Source organism: Pseudonaja textilis, chromosome 1, assembly GCF_049901715.1.
Source record: "Pseudonaja textilis isolate UNSWEBS1 chromosome 1, rPseTex1.2, whole genome shotgun sequence".
NCBI classification, from domain to species: Eukaryota; Metazoa; Chordata; class Lepidosauria; order Squamata; family Elapidae; genus Pseudonaja; species Pseudonaja textilis.
Window position 1 is genome coordinate 270,215,424 of NC_141990.1, and position 17,515 is coordinate 270,232,938.

A 17,515-nucleotide genomic window follows, 5' to 3' on the forward strand; every position below is an offset into this window, starting at 1 on the left:
CTTGTAATCTTCAAGGCGTCTCCTCCAGCAAAGTTTAGGAAAAAAAAATTTTTTTTTTTTTTTTTAGTCCTCCCCTTCCCACTTATAACAAAGAGCTTATTTTTACCTTTAGAGAGCAAGTTTTTCTGTGCTCCTTTGCTTTCTCCGTAGGGAGGGGGAGTGAGCTTTCCTTCAGCACTTTCGCCGATGTTACAAATTCTTTTGGAAACAAATGTATCAATCCAAAGTCAGGTTCCCAGGGTGTTTTAAAAGTACATCATGTCCTGGTTTAGCCAAGAAAACTTCTCCTTCTAAGTCTTCCTCCTGCACAAACTTGTCCGGTTGAAGAATCCTTCATGGCTGCCGAGACAGCCGCTCATCCGTCTCGGGAAAAAGGAGTCTAGCCGGCTGGGGAGGGGGGGTGCGATGTCCCCAGACCCCTGCTCGGATCTCCTCTGTCTTCCGCTGCCCCTTCAGGGTAGCGACAACCCCCAAATCCAGTTGGATCGGGGGTACCTTGACGGCGAGCACAGCAGGGACCCGCAGAGAAGCGGATTCCTGCCGTCGACGAAGCCTTACAACCTGCCAACTTGCAGATTTTTATCTCTATGAAAATGTCACTTGTAATATCTCAGTTTGGGCTAAAACAAAATAAAAATCTAAAAGTCGAAAAAATTTAGAATTCTAAATTTAAATATAAAACATCAGTCTAAAAAATGTTGGAAGTGTAATCAGACTCCAGGTACTTATTATCATATCTGGGGGACATGTATGAAAGCAAGAAAAGATTGGACGAAAATACATACATGGTTGGAAAAGATGATTAAGCAGCATACAGATTTGAAACCAGAAATATTCTGATTAGGTATAATACCCGAAAGCTATGATAAAGGGACTATATACTTAATTTTACATGTATCGACAGCAGTGAGAATTGTATTTGCACAATATTGGAAAAATGAGAACACTCCATCAGATGAAGATATAATTCGGAAAAGATTGGACTGTGCAGAGATGGATAGATTGATACTGAAAATAAAAGATGAAGGAGATACAGAATATTACTCCACAGAGAATAGATTTTAAGAGTGGTTAGAGATAAGAGGTAGAAATTAGATGAAGAAAGAGTATAAATTAAACATAAAGATGGTTTATAACTGTAAGCATGCCAATATTATCAACAGGATTATAAATAAGCTAACATAAAGATAAGTTTGTTCAAAACCATTCTGGTGTACCACTACTATTGTTATTAGCATATATGCTACTGTTTCCTGTTTTCCCCTTCTCTTTTAATGAGAGATTTTAATTGACCCTCTGGCAGATTGTCCTGTCAAGGCCACAAGGTTAAGGCCACACCTCCAGTCAATGCTTGGCAGCAGTTGAGATGAAACTTCTTAAAATAAAATACATTTCACTAAGGATCAACACCAGTCTGGTGTTGACTGCTACAGGAATAAAGACTTTGATTGCACTTTCCTTAAGCTGAAAATCATTAAAAATTAGCATGCTGTCTTGACCATGGAACTCCCTTTTAATTCTTTTGTCTTGGCTGTTTGGTGATGTTTTGCACTGAGATTAAATTTTTTTAAAATTATCGGATAATAAATATTCATGTGTCATCAGACACTTTTCACAAATTAATTGGCAAAAGAAAAGAACCATTTCAACCCCCAAAGTAGAATGTACAGTCATTTAAACATAATGCAAAAAATATTAATATAATCTTTGCACTGGAAGCAACCAGTGCAGTGCTCTCAGGATACCTGTCTTAAGCCACTAATGGAGGAGAAGGTGGCCTTTGAGGCAAATTCCACTTTCTAATCTCCATGATGTTATCCGCCACATCATATTTGAAATTGCCAGCAGAGTGCTATTTCCTATAAACAAAAGAGAAATCCTGACCTGATTATGCCAAACTTAAATCCCGCAGACCAGAGATGCTGGGAAAATCCCCAAAAGGTCTGGAGGAAAATTCCCCACCCTGTTTTCCTACCAATAGATCATTCTTTATTTGGGATCACAGGATACCATCTCCAGCTCTGTAGGCTTCATTCAAGGAAAGCAGCAGAAGCAGCAGAAGTATTTATTTCTCTCCCCTAAACTCCACCAGAAAATAGTATTTGTGAGACTTGTCGCACCGACACAGCCTCTTGGAGCAGGATGCCTTGCAGGGTCCCAAAGACTCATTTCTGGTGGAGTTTGGGGGAGAGAAAGAAAGATTTTTGCTGCTTTCTTTGCATGCAGCCAAAAGCAGAAGAAGAAAGAAGCGGAAAGAAGCAGCCCAGTGGCCAGGCAAGGCCACTAACCGCCCTTTGCCCTTTCCCCCCCTCCTCTCACTATCTCGTGTTGTTCGCAATGCAAGCGACGGAAGCCTTGTGTTCCCACGGGCCATGTGGGCGGCACAGCCTTGTGTTCCCATGCAGCCTGGATTAATTGCTTTGGGAAGTGCTTTGGGGGTGACGTTTCTCTGCAGACCACCAAAATTTTCTTATGAACCACTGCTCTAGGTTGAATATCTTACCTGATTTTAACTCCAGCTCTTTTTGATTAAATGCCTTTTGGGAAGCTGCAATAGTTGACCATGTGTTGATGGCCAGAGCAGTAAGTTTTTCTGTTTGCTGTTATTCTGCAGATGGACAAGACATCTTTCAGTTTGCTGTCTGTGAAAATCATACAAGTAACTAATTTACGAAAAGCCAATTTATGTGAGTATTCTACCATTTCTATAGACTCCATTTGGTACACTAATAGTTCGCTCTGACATAGATATTTACATTGAATAAAATACTATAATGCAATGTAGTACAGTTGCTACTATTCTGCAAAGGTATATGCAATTTCAGAAGAATTTAATTTTCCTTATTTTATTTGTAAATTGCATTTTCTCCTTTAAAGCATGTTTCAAACAGATTATAGAGACTTATTAGACATGATACGTTTTGAAAAGATGTTTGCATAGGGTGCTTTCCTTTTTAACAACAATTGAAAGGTTAATCCAGACTATGGAGGTTTCCTTTGTTAATTGACACTGAAAGACAATATTTAGGATAAGGGAAGAATAATTTTAAAATGTCCTCTTACTTACATGTCCTATGAAAATTCAAATTATTTATTTGTTTATATTATAAAAAATTAATTTTCATCAAACTTATTTGTTCTGAATATAGCAATATTGCTTGCTACATTCATATATGGATATACATACATACATTCATGTATATACATACACACACACACATATATATGAAACTTCCTATATCTAATTCAATAAACAAATAGCAGAGGAAACTTTCTGAAAAGCCCAATTCTCAGGGAAGCATCTCTCTCTTCCAATACAGACGTGTGCGTTTTAAAGGGTGGGTGGGTCACAAGAAGGCAAAGATGGCTGCTTTGATCATGCAATTGAAGCTTTGCCTCTTTTTAACATGTCAGACACAAAGCATATAAGTAAAAGAAGATGGGGCTTCCATTGCATAGTTATAGCCATCATCATGAACTTTTTAAATCCCTCTGCCTATGAATACATCTGCGCCAGTTTGTTGATATGCAGGCACTAACCCCCATAGAGGTTTCTTCAATTTTGAATACTATCTGTCCAAAATATTAAAAAGTGATTTTAATTCCTTCAGTGCATTCAATAGAAAAGTTATCTGTCCAAAGGATTCGCTTCCGTTTTTTACGTAATCAACCATTCTTCCAAATCCTACTGCAACTTCTACAAGCTACCTACATTGTTTTTGTTATTATTATTCATTATGATCTTCAGAATCATAGGCTGGAATTGATCAACTAAGCCAGCAAAAACAAAACAGGGGAAAAAAATCCATAATAGTCTATAGAAATTCTAATGCAACAAGCAGGATAAAAGCCATAATACTACTAGGAAGGTAACATTTTAATTGTTAATTCATTTCAAGGGGGATACATGACTGAGCAGAATCGTTTTCTGCAACCACTGCAAAAGGAAAGGGAACAGCCATGAATTATTTTTTATCAAGCAATTACTGAGACGAAAAAAAATTTTTTTTGCTTCCCTGTAAAGACTGGAAATAAAAATTAAAATAAGCAAGAAAACCATAAGAAAACACCTATCTGACCTTGATGAATACTGGTACCTAATGGATTACATCTGAGAGTTCTGAAGGAATTTGCAGATTTTATCTCAGAACCATTGTATCATATCTTTTAAATAAATATTGGAGCACTGAGAAACTACCAGACAATTTGAAAAGAGCTGATGTGGTTTCTATCTTCAGAAAAAATAGTGGGGTGGGGAACAGACCCAGGAAACTATAGACCAATCAGTCTAACATCAATACCTGGGAAGATACTGGGAAAAATAATCAAAAAACAGATCTGTGAACATCTAGAAACACTTAAACATGAGTCAGCTACATGCAGCAGCTACCAAAAAACCAAATTCAACTCTTGGTTGTATAAACAGAGGCATACAATCAAAATTGTGTGAAACATTAGTACTGCTTTATGAAGCCTTAGTAAGGCTTGGAATACTGCATCACCACCAGTTTTGCTCACCACATTACAACAAAGGTGTTTGAAACTTTGGGAAATGAAAAGAAGAAGAACTAAGATGATTAAAGGCCTGGAGACTAAAACTAATTAAGTATTAAAAAAATTAAAGTAATTAAGGATTCACAGCCACTGTGAATTCAGAAATTAGATCTACCCTGTTTCTCCAACAATACGGCCTCCCCCAAGAGGAAGTCCCACCATGTTTTATAGGCATGAAATGAAATTAAGCCCCTCCCCCCAAATTAAGGCCTATATTAAAATATGCGAAATGGGGGGGAATGGTGGGGAGGCTTGCCGTTAGGAAGTACTTTTGTTGCACACCCGGATATAGTGCTGCCTGCATTGACCCCGATACAAAGTGCCCCAACAATGCTGAGGTCAACATCCAAGCCATTGCCGCCCACCCGCCCACCCAAAGATGCAAGGGGGGGGGAATTAAGTCACCCACGAAAATATGGCCTAGCCATTTTTTCAGGGCTCAAAAATAAATAAGACCCGGCCTTATTATATGAGAAACATGGTAGTTAAGAAAACTCTTGGTTTCTTTGTACTCTTGGTTATATGTATGTGTATATGATCTTGTCAGGGATTAAAATAAACTTTAATGATAGCATGTGTTCTAGGAATGCTGCATTAATCCCTCTTTTTTTAAGAAAAAATAAAAATAAATCAAAATCCAACAGTTGGCCAGTCTGACTGCTATGTGAGCTTGTTCCTGCCATCAGCTTCATTTGAAACGGCTCGTACAAAGAACATTAAGGACTGTAAAGATCCAGTATGGAATGAAACCTTCTGCTACAGGATACAGAATCAAGTCAAAGTAAGGCACAAAGTGATTAATATTACTCTTTGAGGTCCTGAACTACATCAAGGTTCATATTTTGTAAATATTCAGTTGTAAAGGGGCATTAATCCAAAATAGTTTTTATAAACATATTTATTTAATTCCTGTTTCAGTGCCAGACTGAGGAACAATTACTGGGCATGCCTTTGTAAGATATTTTTTGTATAGTTATAATAATTTTAACAAGTTTTGGGTTTTTTTGGTAAATACAACATTGAATAACAGAATTAAACCATAGTCGTATAGCAACTGGATTATGATATACAGGTTGTCCTTGACTTACAACAGTTCATTTAGTGACTGTTCAAAGTTACAACGGCATTGAAAAAAGTGATTTATGATAGTTTTTCACACTTATGAACATTGCAGCATCCCCATGGTCAAGTGATCAAAATTCAGATGCTTCATTTTTATGATGGCTGCAGTGTCCTGGAATCATATGGTCACTTTTGGGACCATCTGACAAGCAAAGTCAATGGGGAAGCCAGATTCACTTAACAACTGTGGCAAGAAAAGCCATAAAATGGGTCAAACTCACTTAACAACATAAATTTTGGGCTCAATTGGGGTCGTAACTCGAGGACTACCTATAATATGTAGCATTAGTAAAGGGAAATTTTAGGATTCACTCATATTTCCTTTCATCGGTTAACATATCCTTATATATAGCAGGGGTCCCCAACACACCCAAGCCACAGCCTGTTCAGAACTGGATCATATAAGCGGTAGGTGAGTGCGCACTCAGCTCCATTTGTGTGAGTGGTGGGCGCCGTCACCTGGGCAAATAGAGCTACATGTGGATTTGTCTGCCACTCATGTGGGACCATCCCCTCTCACCATTTCACGTTGATGTGCAAAGTCGGTGAGGTTGGAGATCACTGATATATTCGGCAAAGTAAAGTAAAAACATTTTCAATGGCGAAGATTTAAATAAGGCAGAAGTTAACAATTTGACAGATGAAGCAAAGTCATGTTTTGATCTACCGCTGGGTTAGTCACTTTGGTTACTTTTTTAGACAATTAAGTTGTCAACTCATAAAATATTTCTATGGTCTTTTTAGAGTTGCCAACAGAAAGGGAGGGGGGAGCAGTGTGGCAGCTTGGAAACTGAAAACTATTTATGCACTCCATAAATAGTTTTCAAAGGTAGTAATTAGGTGACTGAAGTTTCTGCCGCGCAGAATTCTAACTGGAGAACATGATTGATGACTCTTGGCTATGGATGTGTCCCATTGGAGAATATGAATTATGATACACCCAAGGGGTAGGGGGAAACCAGGTTCAAGGGTGACAATGAATTATGTGTCTCAGAGTCGATTACACCCAGGCAGTGTCAGACATGTTAACTCCCAATAAATCGTTTTGAAGTTTTGGAAGTTTGGCTCCAGTCTCACAATTTAATTGGGGTGACTGCTGGAATCCTGACACAAGTTACACCAACCAGCATAGTAACTCTAAATGTAAAATAATATAGCAGGGAAAATAATATTAATAAGCATTATGAATTCACAACAGGGAAGCAACATAATAACTACATAACCTACAAGCATTAGTCAATATCAAAATTGGGGGTCACACATCATCATGTCCCAAAGCTTGTTGAAAGAGCCAGCTTTTCAAGCTTTTCATAAAGGGCAGTAGCATTGCTTAGTGGAATAATGTCTGCCTCAGGAACTTTAATCGCTCACAAGTGAGAACATTATTTTACAATCCTTGTGCTGGTTAGACAGTATTAAGTTAGTTGGGAATTGGGAGCTGTCCCCTTAAGAGAATACTTCATGAGAAATATTAATGCATCATGGGAAATGTAGTTCCTGTCATGTGGTCACATCTGTAATCCTGATTGGTCACTGAATTGACCCTTGGTTGGGTTTGGGGGAGTTTCCTTTATTCTTGCTTGGACCCCAGCATCGTGCTGGTATCTTTCCCTTTGCTCCATTGTTATGGGATGAAGATAACTATATTTTCACACTACGAAGTCAACTATGCAAAGATTGGACATTAGATGGATGTCGACATAGCTGTGAGTTATACCTTGAGGATGCCTTGTGATGGAAGCCTTTGTAGAGTTTATCTAACTGTCTTTATATTCAGCCAGCAATTTAAAAACAGAACAATGCTCTTAAAATAGTTGAGTCACCTGACTTGTTACAGCATTTTTTATTTACATGACTGCTAAAATGCCTTTCCTGGCAATAGGTAGAAAAATTGTAATAGACTTAATAAACTTTACATGACAAGAAATCAATTCTTATAAAACTGAGTTAAGAAAGACATTATAATGCCATCCCTTAGCAATAAATACCAGTTTGAAATGGTTGGGCTTAATAATACAGATCATCCTTGACTTACAACTGTTTGTTTAGTGACTGTTCAAATTACAATGGCACTGAAAACACTGTCTTATGACCGTTTTCACATTTATGACCATTGCAGCATTCCCATGGTTACATGGTCAAAATTCAGATGCTTGCCAACTGGCATGAATTTATGACAGTTGCCATATCCCGGGGCCATGCAATCACCTTTTGCAACCTTCTGACAAGCAAGGTCAACGGGGAAGCCAGATTCATTTGATAACTGTGTTGCTAACTTAACATCTGCAGTGATTCACTAAACAACTCTGTCAAGAAAGGTCATAAAATGGGGCAACTATCTTGCTTAGCTACAGAAATTTTGAGCTCAGTTGTGATAGTAAGTCAGGGACTTACTGAAGTGGCTTTGCTTTTAGATAATATCAGTATCTTCTTCATTAACATATTTGGCTGATATCGTACATATTGGCAAGCCATTACCTTTGACTACTTTTGTTCAGTTTTAATTTTGATTTTGAGTTGGGCAAAACTTGGCGAAACTTTGGCAAAAAGTTGCACGAACTGAGCTATTGTGATTGAATATTTTTAATGAATTAGTGAGCTATGTGAAACCAGCTATTATAGGTTTTTTTTTGTTTTACAGAATCATGATTAAGTGCAATATTTATTTATTTTTATTTATTTAATTTATTTAATTTATATTGCCACCTATTCGCCCATGGCGACTTGAGGCGGCTTACACAATGTAAAACACATTTAAAACAAAAATAAAAATGCAAACAATAAAAACTAACAAAAAGAATCAAATAAATTAGTAAAGTACAATAGAACAAAATTTGGGAAAACAAAAAACAAAAAATCAAAAACCAACTCCCACACCCTGCCCCAGTGATAGCAGATCACACTAGCCATTTGATGGGCTTTAAAGGTGACAACCAGCAACTTGAATTGCACCCAGAAGCAAATCGGCAACCAATGCAGCTCCTGCAGGAGAGGTGACACATGTGCGCACCGGGGTCTGCATAAAACCATGTATGGACCCAATCATTATGATTAATGAGACTTTCATCAGAGAAAGAGGCTTCATGATTATAATCTTTATATTAGAGAATGTGATTAAGTCACAATATTCTTAATTAACCTTTTTTTTTGCCAAATGAAATACAGTGTTTGATGTCAACTGGCCTCTGAAAGACAGTATCTAGAATCTATTTAAGATCAAAAATAGAAACCTTGCCAAACAATGAACTCACAATATCTCTTGCCTTCAGATTCATGAGAATATACAGATAATCCTCAATTTACAACAGTTCATTTAGTGACTGTTTGAAGTTACAATGGCACTGAAAAAAAAATGAACATATGAATCTTTTTCATACTTATGACCATCCCAGCATTTACCATGGTCAGATAAACAAAGTTCAGACGGTCAGCAACTGACTCATATTTACAACAGTTACAGTGTCATGGAGTTATGTAATCGCCTTTTGTGACCTTCTGACATGCAAAGTCAATAGGAAACAACTGTGTCACTAACTTAATAACTGCAGTGATTCACTTAACTGTGGCCAAAAAAAAGGTTTTAAAAAAGGGCAAAACTCACTTAACAATTATTTAGCAAATAAAAATTTGCTAAATTTTAGAAATTTGGCGCTTAGCTGTGGTTGTAAGTCAAGGATTACCTGTAAAATGTGGGAAGATACCAAAAGATACAGAACACTTGCACATACATATTATTACTTTCTGAAGGAAGAATAAGTAACCTTAAGTGCAAAAACAAGTAACCTTAAAACCTAAATATATGTGTGAGGTCCATATAGTTCATTAGTGTAATTCACAGTGGCCACTTAAAGAAATCTCACAAATAGGATTTGGTATAAGAATAATTTCTCATTCTGATGCCTGTATGCAAACTAAATTGAAATTCCATGAACTTTTGAGCTTAAGCAAATTCTGCATTATTGTTGTGGACAACATTCATTCATTCAAAAAAACAACAACTGTGGTCATAGCTGCTGATTTTCTCATTCTTTCTAGGTATTTTTAATGAGTATTTATTGCTAAGAAGTGCCATTATAATGCTTTCTTTAACTTGCAGTGCCATCAGTTTGATCATAGATGGTTTTGTAAACTGGGACATAGTTCCCCAGATTAAACTGAGCATCCCAAACTAAGGCTAAATTGAAAAATGTTAGGGAATTCCTAGAAGCTCGGCACTCAGATGAATCAGCCATCAATAGGCACATAGAGATAAACCACATTTTTATTTATTTAATAAATGCATATGTATCCCCCCTCCCCTCTATCTTGAGTGACTCTGATGATTTATACGATATTCAAAAGAGACAATAAAGAAAGCTAAAAAGGAAGATGGCAATTCTTGGAGATTCGAATGCCTCCTTGCCAGCAATCAAAGCCCAGTTTAGTAGGAATGAACTCCAGGAGGAATATCAGGCAAACTATCAAGCAATAAACGATCAAGCAACTACCAACTCAGACAAAGCAGTAGACCACACCCTAATCAAGGAACTACCAAGGAGAAAAACCACACACCCCACCATACAGACAGGGCAAGTTACTGTACATAAGCAGAAAGAAAATCCCACTCCCTTCTAGCACTGAAGATGTTACCTAGCTAGGTTAAAAAAAGGTCTGCACAAGAACTTCACAAGGGGCATACTGTTACTACTTAATATCTACTAACATGATATGAAAAACACTAGTACAATCTTTAAATTAGATGAACTCTTAGTTATTAGTCATAATCAAATAAATTATATATGATCTATGGTAATTTATGTTTAATAAAAGCCAGTTCACAGTAGGCAAGGATGAGCCATAATATTTTTGGTATACCCTGGGTATTGAGCCTACCAGAATAAGTAGCAATTAAACTGTAAGCCCCAAATCTGCCAATCATTTTGTAAGTAGGAGGGAAAACGTCTCACATTACTTACTGTATGTCACACCAGATTTTGTTTCATAGTTTAATATTGTTTAATAGGTAGTTTAATATTTGATGTGGGAGAGAAGAATTTTTCAAAGTGTGTCTGCACTGCTGTCACAATTAGAAATGCTGTGGCAAGCTAATTATATGTAAGTGGGAAAAAAACTTTGCAAAGGAAGAATACTGTCTCTCTTCCTCTCTACCAAATTATTGTTGCCATCAAGTGCAACCTGCCTACCCACCCTTCACTTGCTTTTATACAGCAGAAATTACCATAGAATATACATGATTTATTTCACCATAGTTCATATCATTCAAAGATTATACTAATGTTTTCATATAGTAATATGTAATAACAGTATGCCTTCTGGGGTGTTCTTGGTTGTTTTTGTGCAGATGTTTCATTACTTGGCTAGGTAACATTTTCAGTGCTAGAAGGGAGTAGGATTTTCTTTCTGCTTATGTACAGTAATTTTACTCTGTCTGTATTGTTGAGAGTGTAGTTTTCTCCTTGGTAATTCCTTGATTAGAATGTGGGCCACTGCCTTTCCTGTGTTAATAATTCCTTGATTGTTTATTGCTTGATTGTTTGCCTGATCTTAATCCCTGGATCTTAATCCTCCTGGTCTTAATCCCTGGTTATCAAGGAGGTGTTTGGGTCCCCATGAAGTGCCACCTTCTTGTTTCTTGTTTGCTTTTTATTATTGTTTCTTTTGAACGGTGTGCAAGAGATAATGATGGGGGAGGGGGTGTCACAAATATATTTAATTAATAAATAAAAATGTGGTATTTCTTGATGGACCTGTGGGTGGCTGATTCATCTAAGTGCCAAGCTTCCAGGAATTCCCTGGCATTTTTCAATTTAGCTTTAGTCTGGGATGCTCAATTTATTCTGGGGAGTGATATCCAGATAAAACTACTTGGGTATATGTACTTGGGTGAAATTTGACCTACACAAACAATTAAGATGACAAAAGTAATTGTAGGATTATTGCCTACTTTCTGTATAGATATGAGATTTTTTTTTGCTTTGAGTACAAAATTCAGAAGTGGTTTCCAAGCAGGAACAAAACTGGATATGTTCTTTTATTTAATTAAAAAAATTAAAACAATCAATTTTGTTATTTCTTCTACCTCTATGACTTTTTCTATCCATGCTTTTATTGTAGTGCTTGATGTTGGGTTTTGCTGATTAAGTAGTTTTTTGTTATAAAAATGGCTAATAATTATTTAGATGGCTAAGTAAAAAGTTGAGATTGTGATTATATTTTACTTCGCTGAACAAAAGGGGAGCCGATGCTTTTCCTCCCTTGCCCCTGTATCTACACCTTTCTTCCCCTTTCCCCTTTTTCTATCATCTTTGTTTTCATGCGTAGTTTATAATTTTAATTAAAAAATTAAAAAGGAAGAAAATCACTTATATTTTCCCACCTTAAATTATATTATCAAGCAAATTGTCTATTATGGATAACAGAAAAGATAAAGTCCACAAACAGTAGAATATCAATTAAGAAGGAGCTGGTTTAGTCACCGGACTTCATGAGTATTTATGATATAAAGAAGCATAAAAAGAATTTGAAGGGATATACTATAAGACAATGATTGTTTAAAATATGGAATCTTCTATAATCAAGAACGCTCAATGGTTTTACCATTAGGTTGCCACCAAATTCCTTTTCTTCAAGTAAGAAAGATCTAATTTCATATGCCAAGGTGCTTCATCTAAACTCAGTTATGATAGATTGAACTATGTGATAATCATATAGTTTGGTCCTCTGTCTATGTTCAACTAAAGATTATAGGGAATATTGGACATCAGTACTGATACATACCATCTGAAGCTCCTTGATAAAACTCTTCTTCACAGTGGCCATTGACTATTTAAAGTACTGTCGTGGAATTATAACTGAAAGATAAATCAAAGAGTAAATGTAACCATATAATGTAAGAATCAACTATAGCTATGCTTCCTTCCTCAAGCTTAGAATTCAAAGACTTATAGTCCTAATACATACTTTGAACTTAAACTATAACTAGAATTCTGTAATGAAAGCGAAATTGCTTTCTTATGTATGAAGAGAAGAGTCTGACCAATGAATGTTACTCTCTTTTTGGTTTGGTGGTCTAAATTCATAATCTGATGATTTAAGTTTCCTTCTCTTCTCAGAATATTTTGGAACTGATTGTTCATGATGAAAACCACTGCCTTTTGGATGGCCACCCCTTCACTGTTCTGTTTGACATTGCTAAACTTCAGCTTGGAGAAACAATTTGCCTCACATTTCCACTGGATCCAAAAGTAAGGGGACAGAGTTGCTCATCAAAGGAAGGACATGATTAACAAACAACAAAACTGTTGACATTTACTGCTGGGGAATGGAAGAGATAAACATAGATTTAATGGGAATTTTCAGCATCAACCAATCTCACCCAGAGGTGGCATTCAGCAGGTTCTGACCAGTTCTGGAGAACCGGCAGTGGAAATTTTGAGTAGTTCAGAGAACTAGCAAATATCACCTCTGACTGGAGATTTTACAGTATCCTTCCCCTGCCACGCCCATTAAGCCACACTCACAGAAACGGTAGTAAAAAAAATTGAATCCCACCACTGATCTCACCCCTCAAACACAAGAACAATTTATCTATTTTAATCTTAATCCAAGAAGCTTTATAATCCTTAATATTCCTTTCTATATATCATCCTTTATTTACAATTAATTAAAGTCAATCAAAATCTATTAAGAGATATCAGAAAAAAAATTATATTAATGCTACTCAAAAAGGCTTAAAGTACAAAATTAACAGGATTTTAAAAGCTCTTCATTCAGTCCTAGTTAGCAAAAGTCCATTCATTATTAGAGATAACGTCTCTTGTCACAGAATCCTTCAAAGTTTTAGTAGGCTCATCCAGTATAGGAAAATTATATCACTTGCCTGTTTTATTATATGTATGCCCTTTTTAATTGTTGAAGCTTCAGCCAGTTTTATTTGTACATCCAGTATTTCATACTCTTCTATATAGTTCTTGTAAATTGTCATTCCCAAATCCACATTTAAATTAGTTCCAAGCTTATCCAGTACAACCTGTTCCTCTTCCACAACATCATTTGTTTACCTACAATAGCAGATATTTTAAAAATTAATTCCTTAATCCATTGTTTCCAGTTATCCTTAAATGGATCCAGTGTTAAAACATCTTGTTTCATTCTTGTCAAGTAATTGATGTGTTTCTCTTTTAAATGCAATCTTTAGTTCTTTCTAATTTCCTCTAATGAACAAACATCAACATCCCAACTTATTATGTTTCTATTTTTAGAGTTTAATAAAAGCAATTTCCATGTGAAGGATTCGTGTAATTTTGGGAAGGATTCATGTAATTTTATTTCACATCTATCTGGAACCTTAGTTTATAACTTTCCAAAACCAATACTCTAATTACCTCTTTGCTGTTTACTTCAAAAATATTTTTCTGAATCTTTATGTTCATATTCAGAAATCATTTCACTATCGATTCTCAATACTTTAGAAACAATTTATAAAAAGTAATTCCAAAAGTGATTAAGAGATGACGACTGGTTCAACTTAAACATCCTTGAAGGTATTTTTTTATGTAAGGCTTTCTTGAATTTTTTTCCATTTATACATAATACCAATAGTTATTAAACAGCACATTATATATACATTTATGTGTCCTGTCAAAACTTACAATAAACAATACTTTCATACCCTCTTACAATACTTGCATACCTCTTGAAGGTATTATTAGCTTATGAGCTTGATGAAATCCCTCAACTCACAGCTTCACAACACAGAAGTGCCTGCAGAAACACTAGTTCCTGCATTAGTCATGAGTAGCAGCTGTTCAGACCAGTGGTGGGATTCAAATTTTTTTACTACCGGTTCTGTGGGCGTGGCTTGGTGGGCATAGCATAGCTTGGTGGGTGTGGCAGGGGAAGAATACAGTGAAATCTCCATTCCCTTCCCACTCCTGGGGAAAGAATACTGCAAAATCCCCATTCAGCTGTGACTCGGGAGGCAGAGAATAGGTGGAGCAGGGCCAATCAGAGGTGGTATTTGCCAGTTCTCCGGACTACTCAAAATTTCCATTACCTGTTCTCCAGAACTGGTCAGAACCTGCTGAATACCACCTCTGGTTCAGACTGCATATGGGTGCTCTCATGATCTCTCCTTTCCCTAAAGTGATTTCTGCAGCTTGAATCCAGTATCCTATCATTGATTCAACCAACACGTTGTCCCTGCTGTTTAGGAATGTCTATTCAGCATGTCCTCACTGGAACTCCTTCAATATGTTGCTGATATCCAAAGATATTTAAAGTTAATTCTCAGGGAAATGATAGCAGGAATCAGACAGAACCTTCCTGCTAAAATGGGTACAATACCCACATAATGAAATGAAGACACAAGACAGTAAAAGGAATATTAAGAGGGCCATCAGTTTATTTAACTTAACTAATACCATTAATACTTAAATCTGGAGTGTGGTAGCAGTAAAAAAAAAGATACCTTATTACAAGAAGTTAATACATCATTGTATATTAAAGGAATTTATGTAATTGCATTTTCTTTGGAGATAACTCTGTATATGTCATAATGAAATAATGCATTATTTTTTCATAGATTCAAGAAAATCTGGAAGTAGAATTTAGTCTGGAAAATATGTAAGTACTTCCTAGACTTTTAAGAATTTGTAACATAAAACAAGCTTCCCTGCCTGCTATGGAAAATATGGATAGAATGGCATTAAATATTGGATAGAACTTTTCCAATTTTGCATGCCTCTGCCTGATATCCTGGCATGGAGTATGTGGGCATATTGGCATTTATACATTCCATCTACCTTCAGCCTTCCTTTATTCTTGCAATACTCATTCAGGCTCTCTTTCTCAAATGATGGATCTGAATCTATGATTCTGTTGTCATATGCAGTAGACCAAGAAGTAGTAGTAATAATATTAGCTATCTTCAAATTAGAGGGATTTTTTTAATGTCTATTCTAAAACTACCATATTAGAATTACAGAAAAACCCAGGTGATCCTCAGATGATAACAAAAAGTGGAAGCTTTTCTGTTATTCATAGTCCTAGTCTATTCTGCCCTGTTAATATGGAAAAATGCCAGCTGTGAGTCTTTGGATTAATTAGGAGTGAGGTTGATTATCATTTCAATGGGAAGTTTGGTGTTTGAGTGGATGATTAACAGGTCTTTTCCCCAGTGCTAAAATATTTTCTGCCCAGCTTTAAGACATTTAAGACAGAGTTGTGGTGGCGCAGTGGCAGTGGTGGTATTCTATCAGTTTGGCCCAGTTCTGCAGAGCCGGTAGCAGCAATGAGCAGCGGCAACTGAACCAGTTCTCTTCACCACTCTGCTGTTGGGCCCACCCGCCCACCTGGGCTATTTATGTAGTTGCTAGGAGTCAGAAATGACGATGGCACATAATCAATCAATCTCATTATTTCAAATTGAAAATAAATTGTCAAAATGGTGTTCAGCTTCATTTTAGTCTTGGATGTTTCATGCACTTGCCTAATTCTCCATTGCTCACCTACCAGTGATAAACCTAAAATTAGTTTAAAAGCTTCACATTAGAATGTGGCCAAATCTTAACCAAAGTAAAGTAATGCAGAGTGTGATGTCATTATTTCATATCATCCCAAATTAAATAAAAAACGCAAATTTAAATAACCAAAATCTGTTGTGACATATGCCTTTTTATTTTTATTTTTCAGTTCAGTTCCTCCTGAGAATATTGTTACTAATGGTGTACTAGTGGTAATTTCAATTTTGCTTTTTTTCTATTTTTAAAATGCATGTTGTTGTGGGCATTTGGCTATTTGAACTCTGCAGTCCTTAAATTTGATTTTATCTTGTGTGGATGTGTGGGTGTGTGAATAGAATGGGTGAGTGCAATTAGTTGAGGCAGACAGTATAAAGTTTCACCATAATGAAGTTTCACCAAAATGCCTCTATAGCCATACACAGAGATTTTTTACCTTTGTGGTATGAATAAGGAAATCACACAGGAATTATGCCTTTAATTATAATTACCTCAAAACTTCAGAACAAATCATAAATTGGTAAGCCTAGCATAATCAATATGAAGTAAAGCCTATCATATTTAACGGAGTTTCCTCTCACATAAGCAGGCATGAAGTCTGAAAGAAGCGTCCTAAATATATTGGGAGGCAAATGCATGAGGGGAGTGTATGATGATAGTACCAACAACATATATCCACAAGTGCATACAAACACATACATAAATGGTGTGATAGGCTGAATCATTTTTAGACCATTTGGGAGCTGTCCAGAGATGATTATATGCTAAGTGGGTTTATGCATTTAAATAAATAAATAAATGAACAAACAAATATCAGATAGATAGATAGATAGATAGATAGATAGATAGATAGATAGATAGATAGTAGGTAGGTAGATAGATAGATAGATATTTATTTAGTATTTAGTTTACTTTATTATCATTGCACCTCATACAATGAAATTAAATGCCATTTTCAGTATATATTATAACTATAAAAATAAAACACAAACACACATCCTTCACATCCTATACAATTAATATTAATATTGCACTATACAGTAGAATTTAATATAGTTACTGCCCTGGGATAGAAGCTGTTTTTCAGTCTATTTGTCCTTATTTTTATTATCCTGTACCATCTGCCAGATGGTAATAGTTCAAAAAAAGAGTGCCCAGGATGAGTTGGATCTTTAAGAATGTTTTGAACTTTCTTAAGGCAGCGGGAGCTATAAAGCTCTTCTAAAGAGGGGAGAGGGCAACCAATGATCTTCTGGGCAATGACATTAACTCTCTGGAGTGCTTTCCTATCTGCCACTGTGCAATTGGCAAACCATACA

At 36.1% G+C, this 17,515-nt stretch overlaps 1 protein-coding gene across 1 annotated transcript in view; it reads left to right on the forward strand.

Annotated features, from left to right (window-relative positions):
- The first annotated feature begins 2,119 nt into the window (after nucleotides 1-2,119).
- The window catches only part of LOC113438555 (cytosolic phospholipase A2 epsilon-like), a 44,369-nt gene continuing 28,973 nt past the window's right edge, over nucleotides 2,120-17,515 (forward strand). Inside the window, exons 1-5 of the mRNA XM_087930997.1 lie at nucleotides 2,120-2,687; nucleotides 5,199-5,335; nucleotides 12,789-12,920; nucleotides 15,260-15,300; nucleotides 16,369-16,411. Coding sequence (XP_087787123.1) covers nucleotides 2,615-2,687; nucleotides 5,199-5,335; nucleotides 12,789-12,920; nucleotides 15,260-15,300; nucleotides 16,369-16,411 — 426 coding nt within the window. The 5' untranslated portion in view covers nucleotides 2,120-2,614. The remainder of the gene's footprint in view (nucleotides 2,688-5,198; nucleotides 5,336-12,788; nucleotides 12,921-15,259; nucleotides 15,301-16,368; nucleotides 16,412-17,515) is intronic.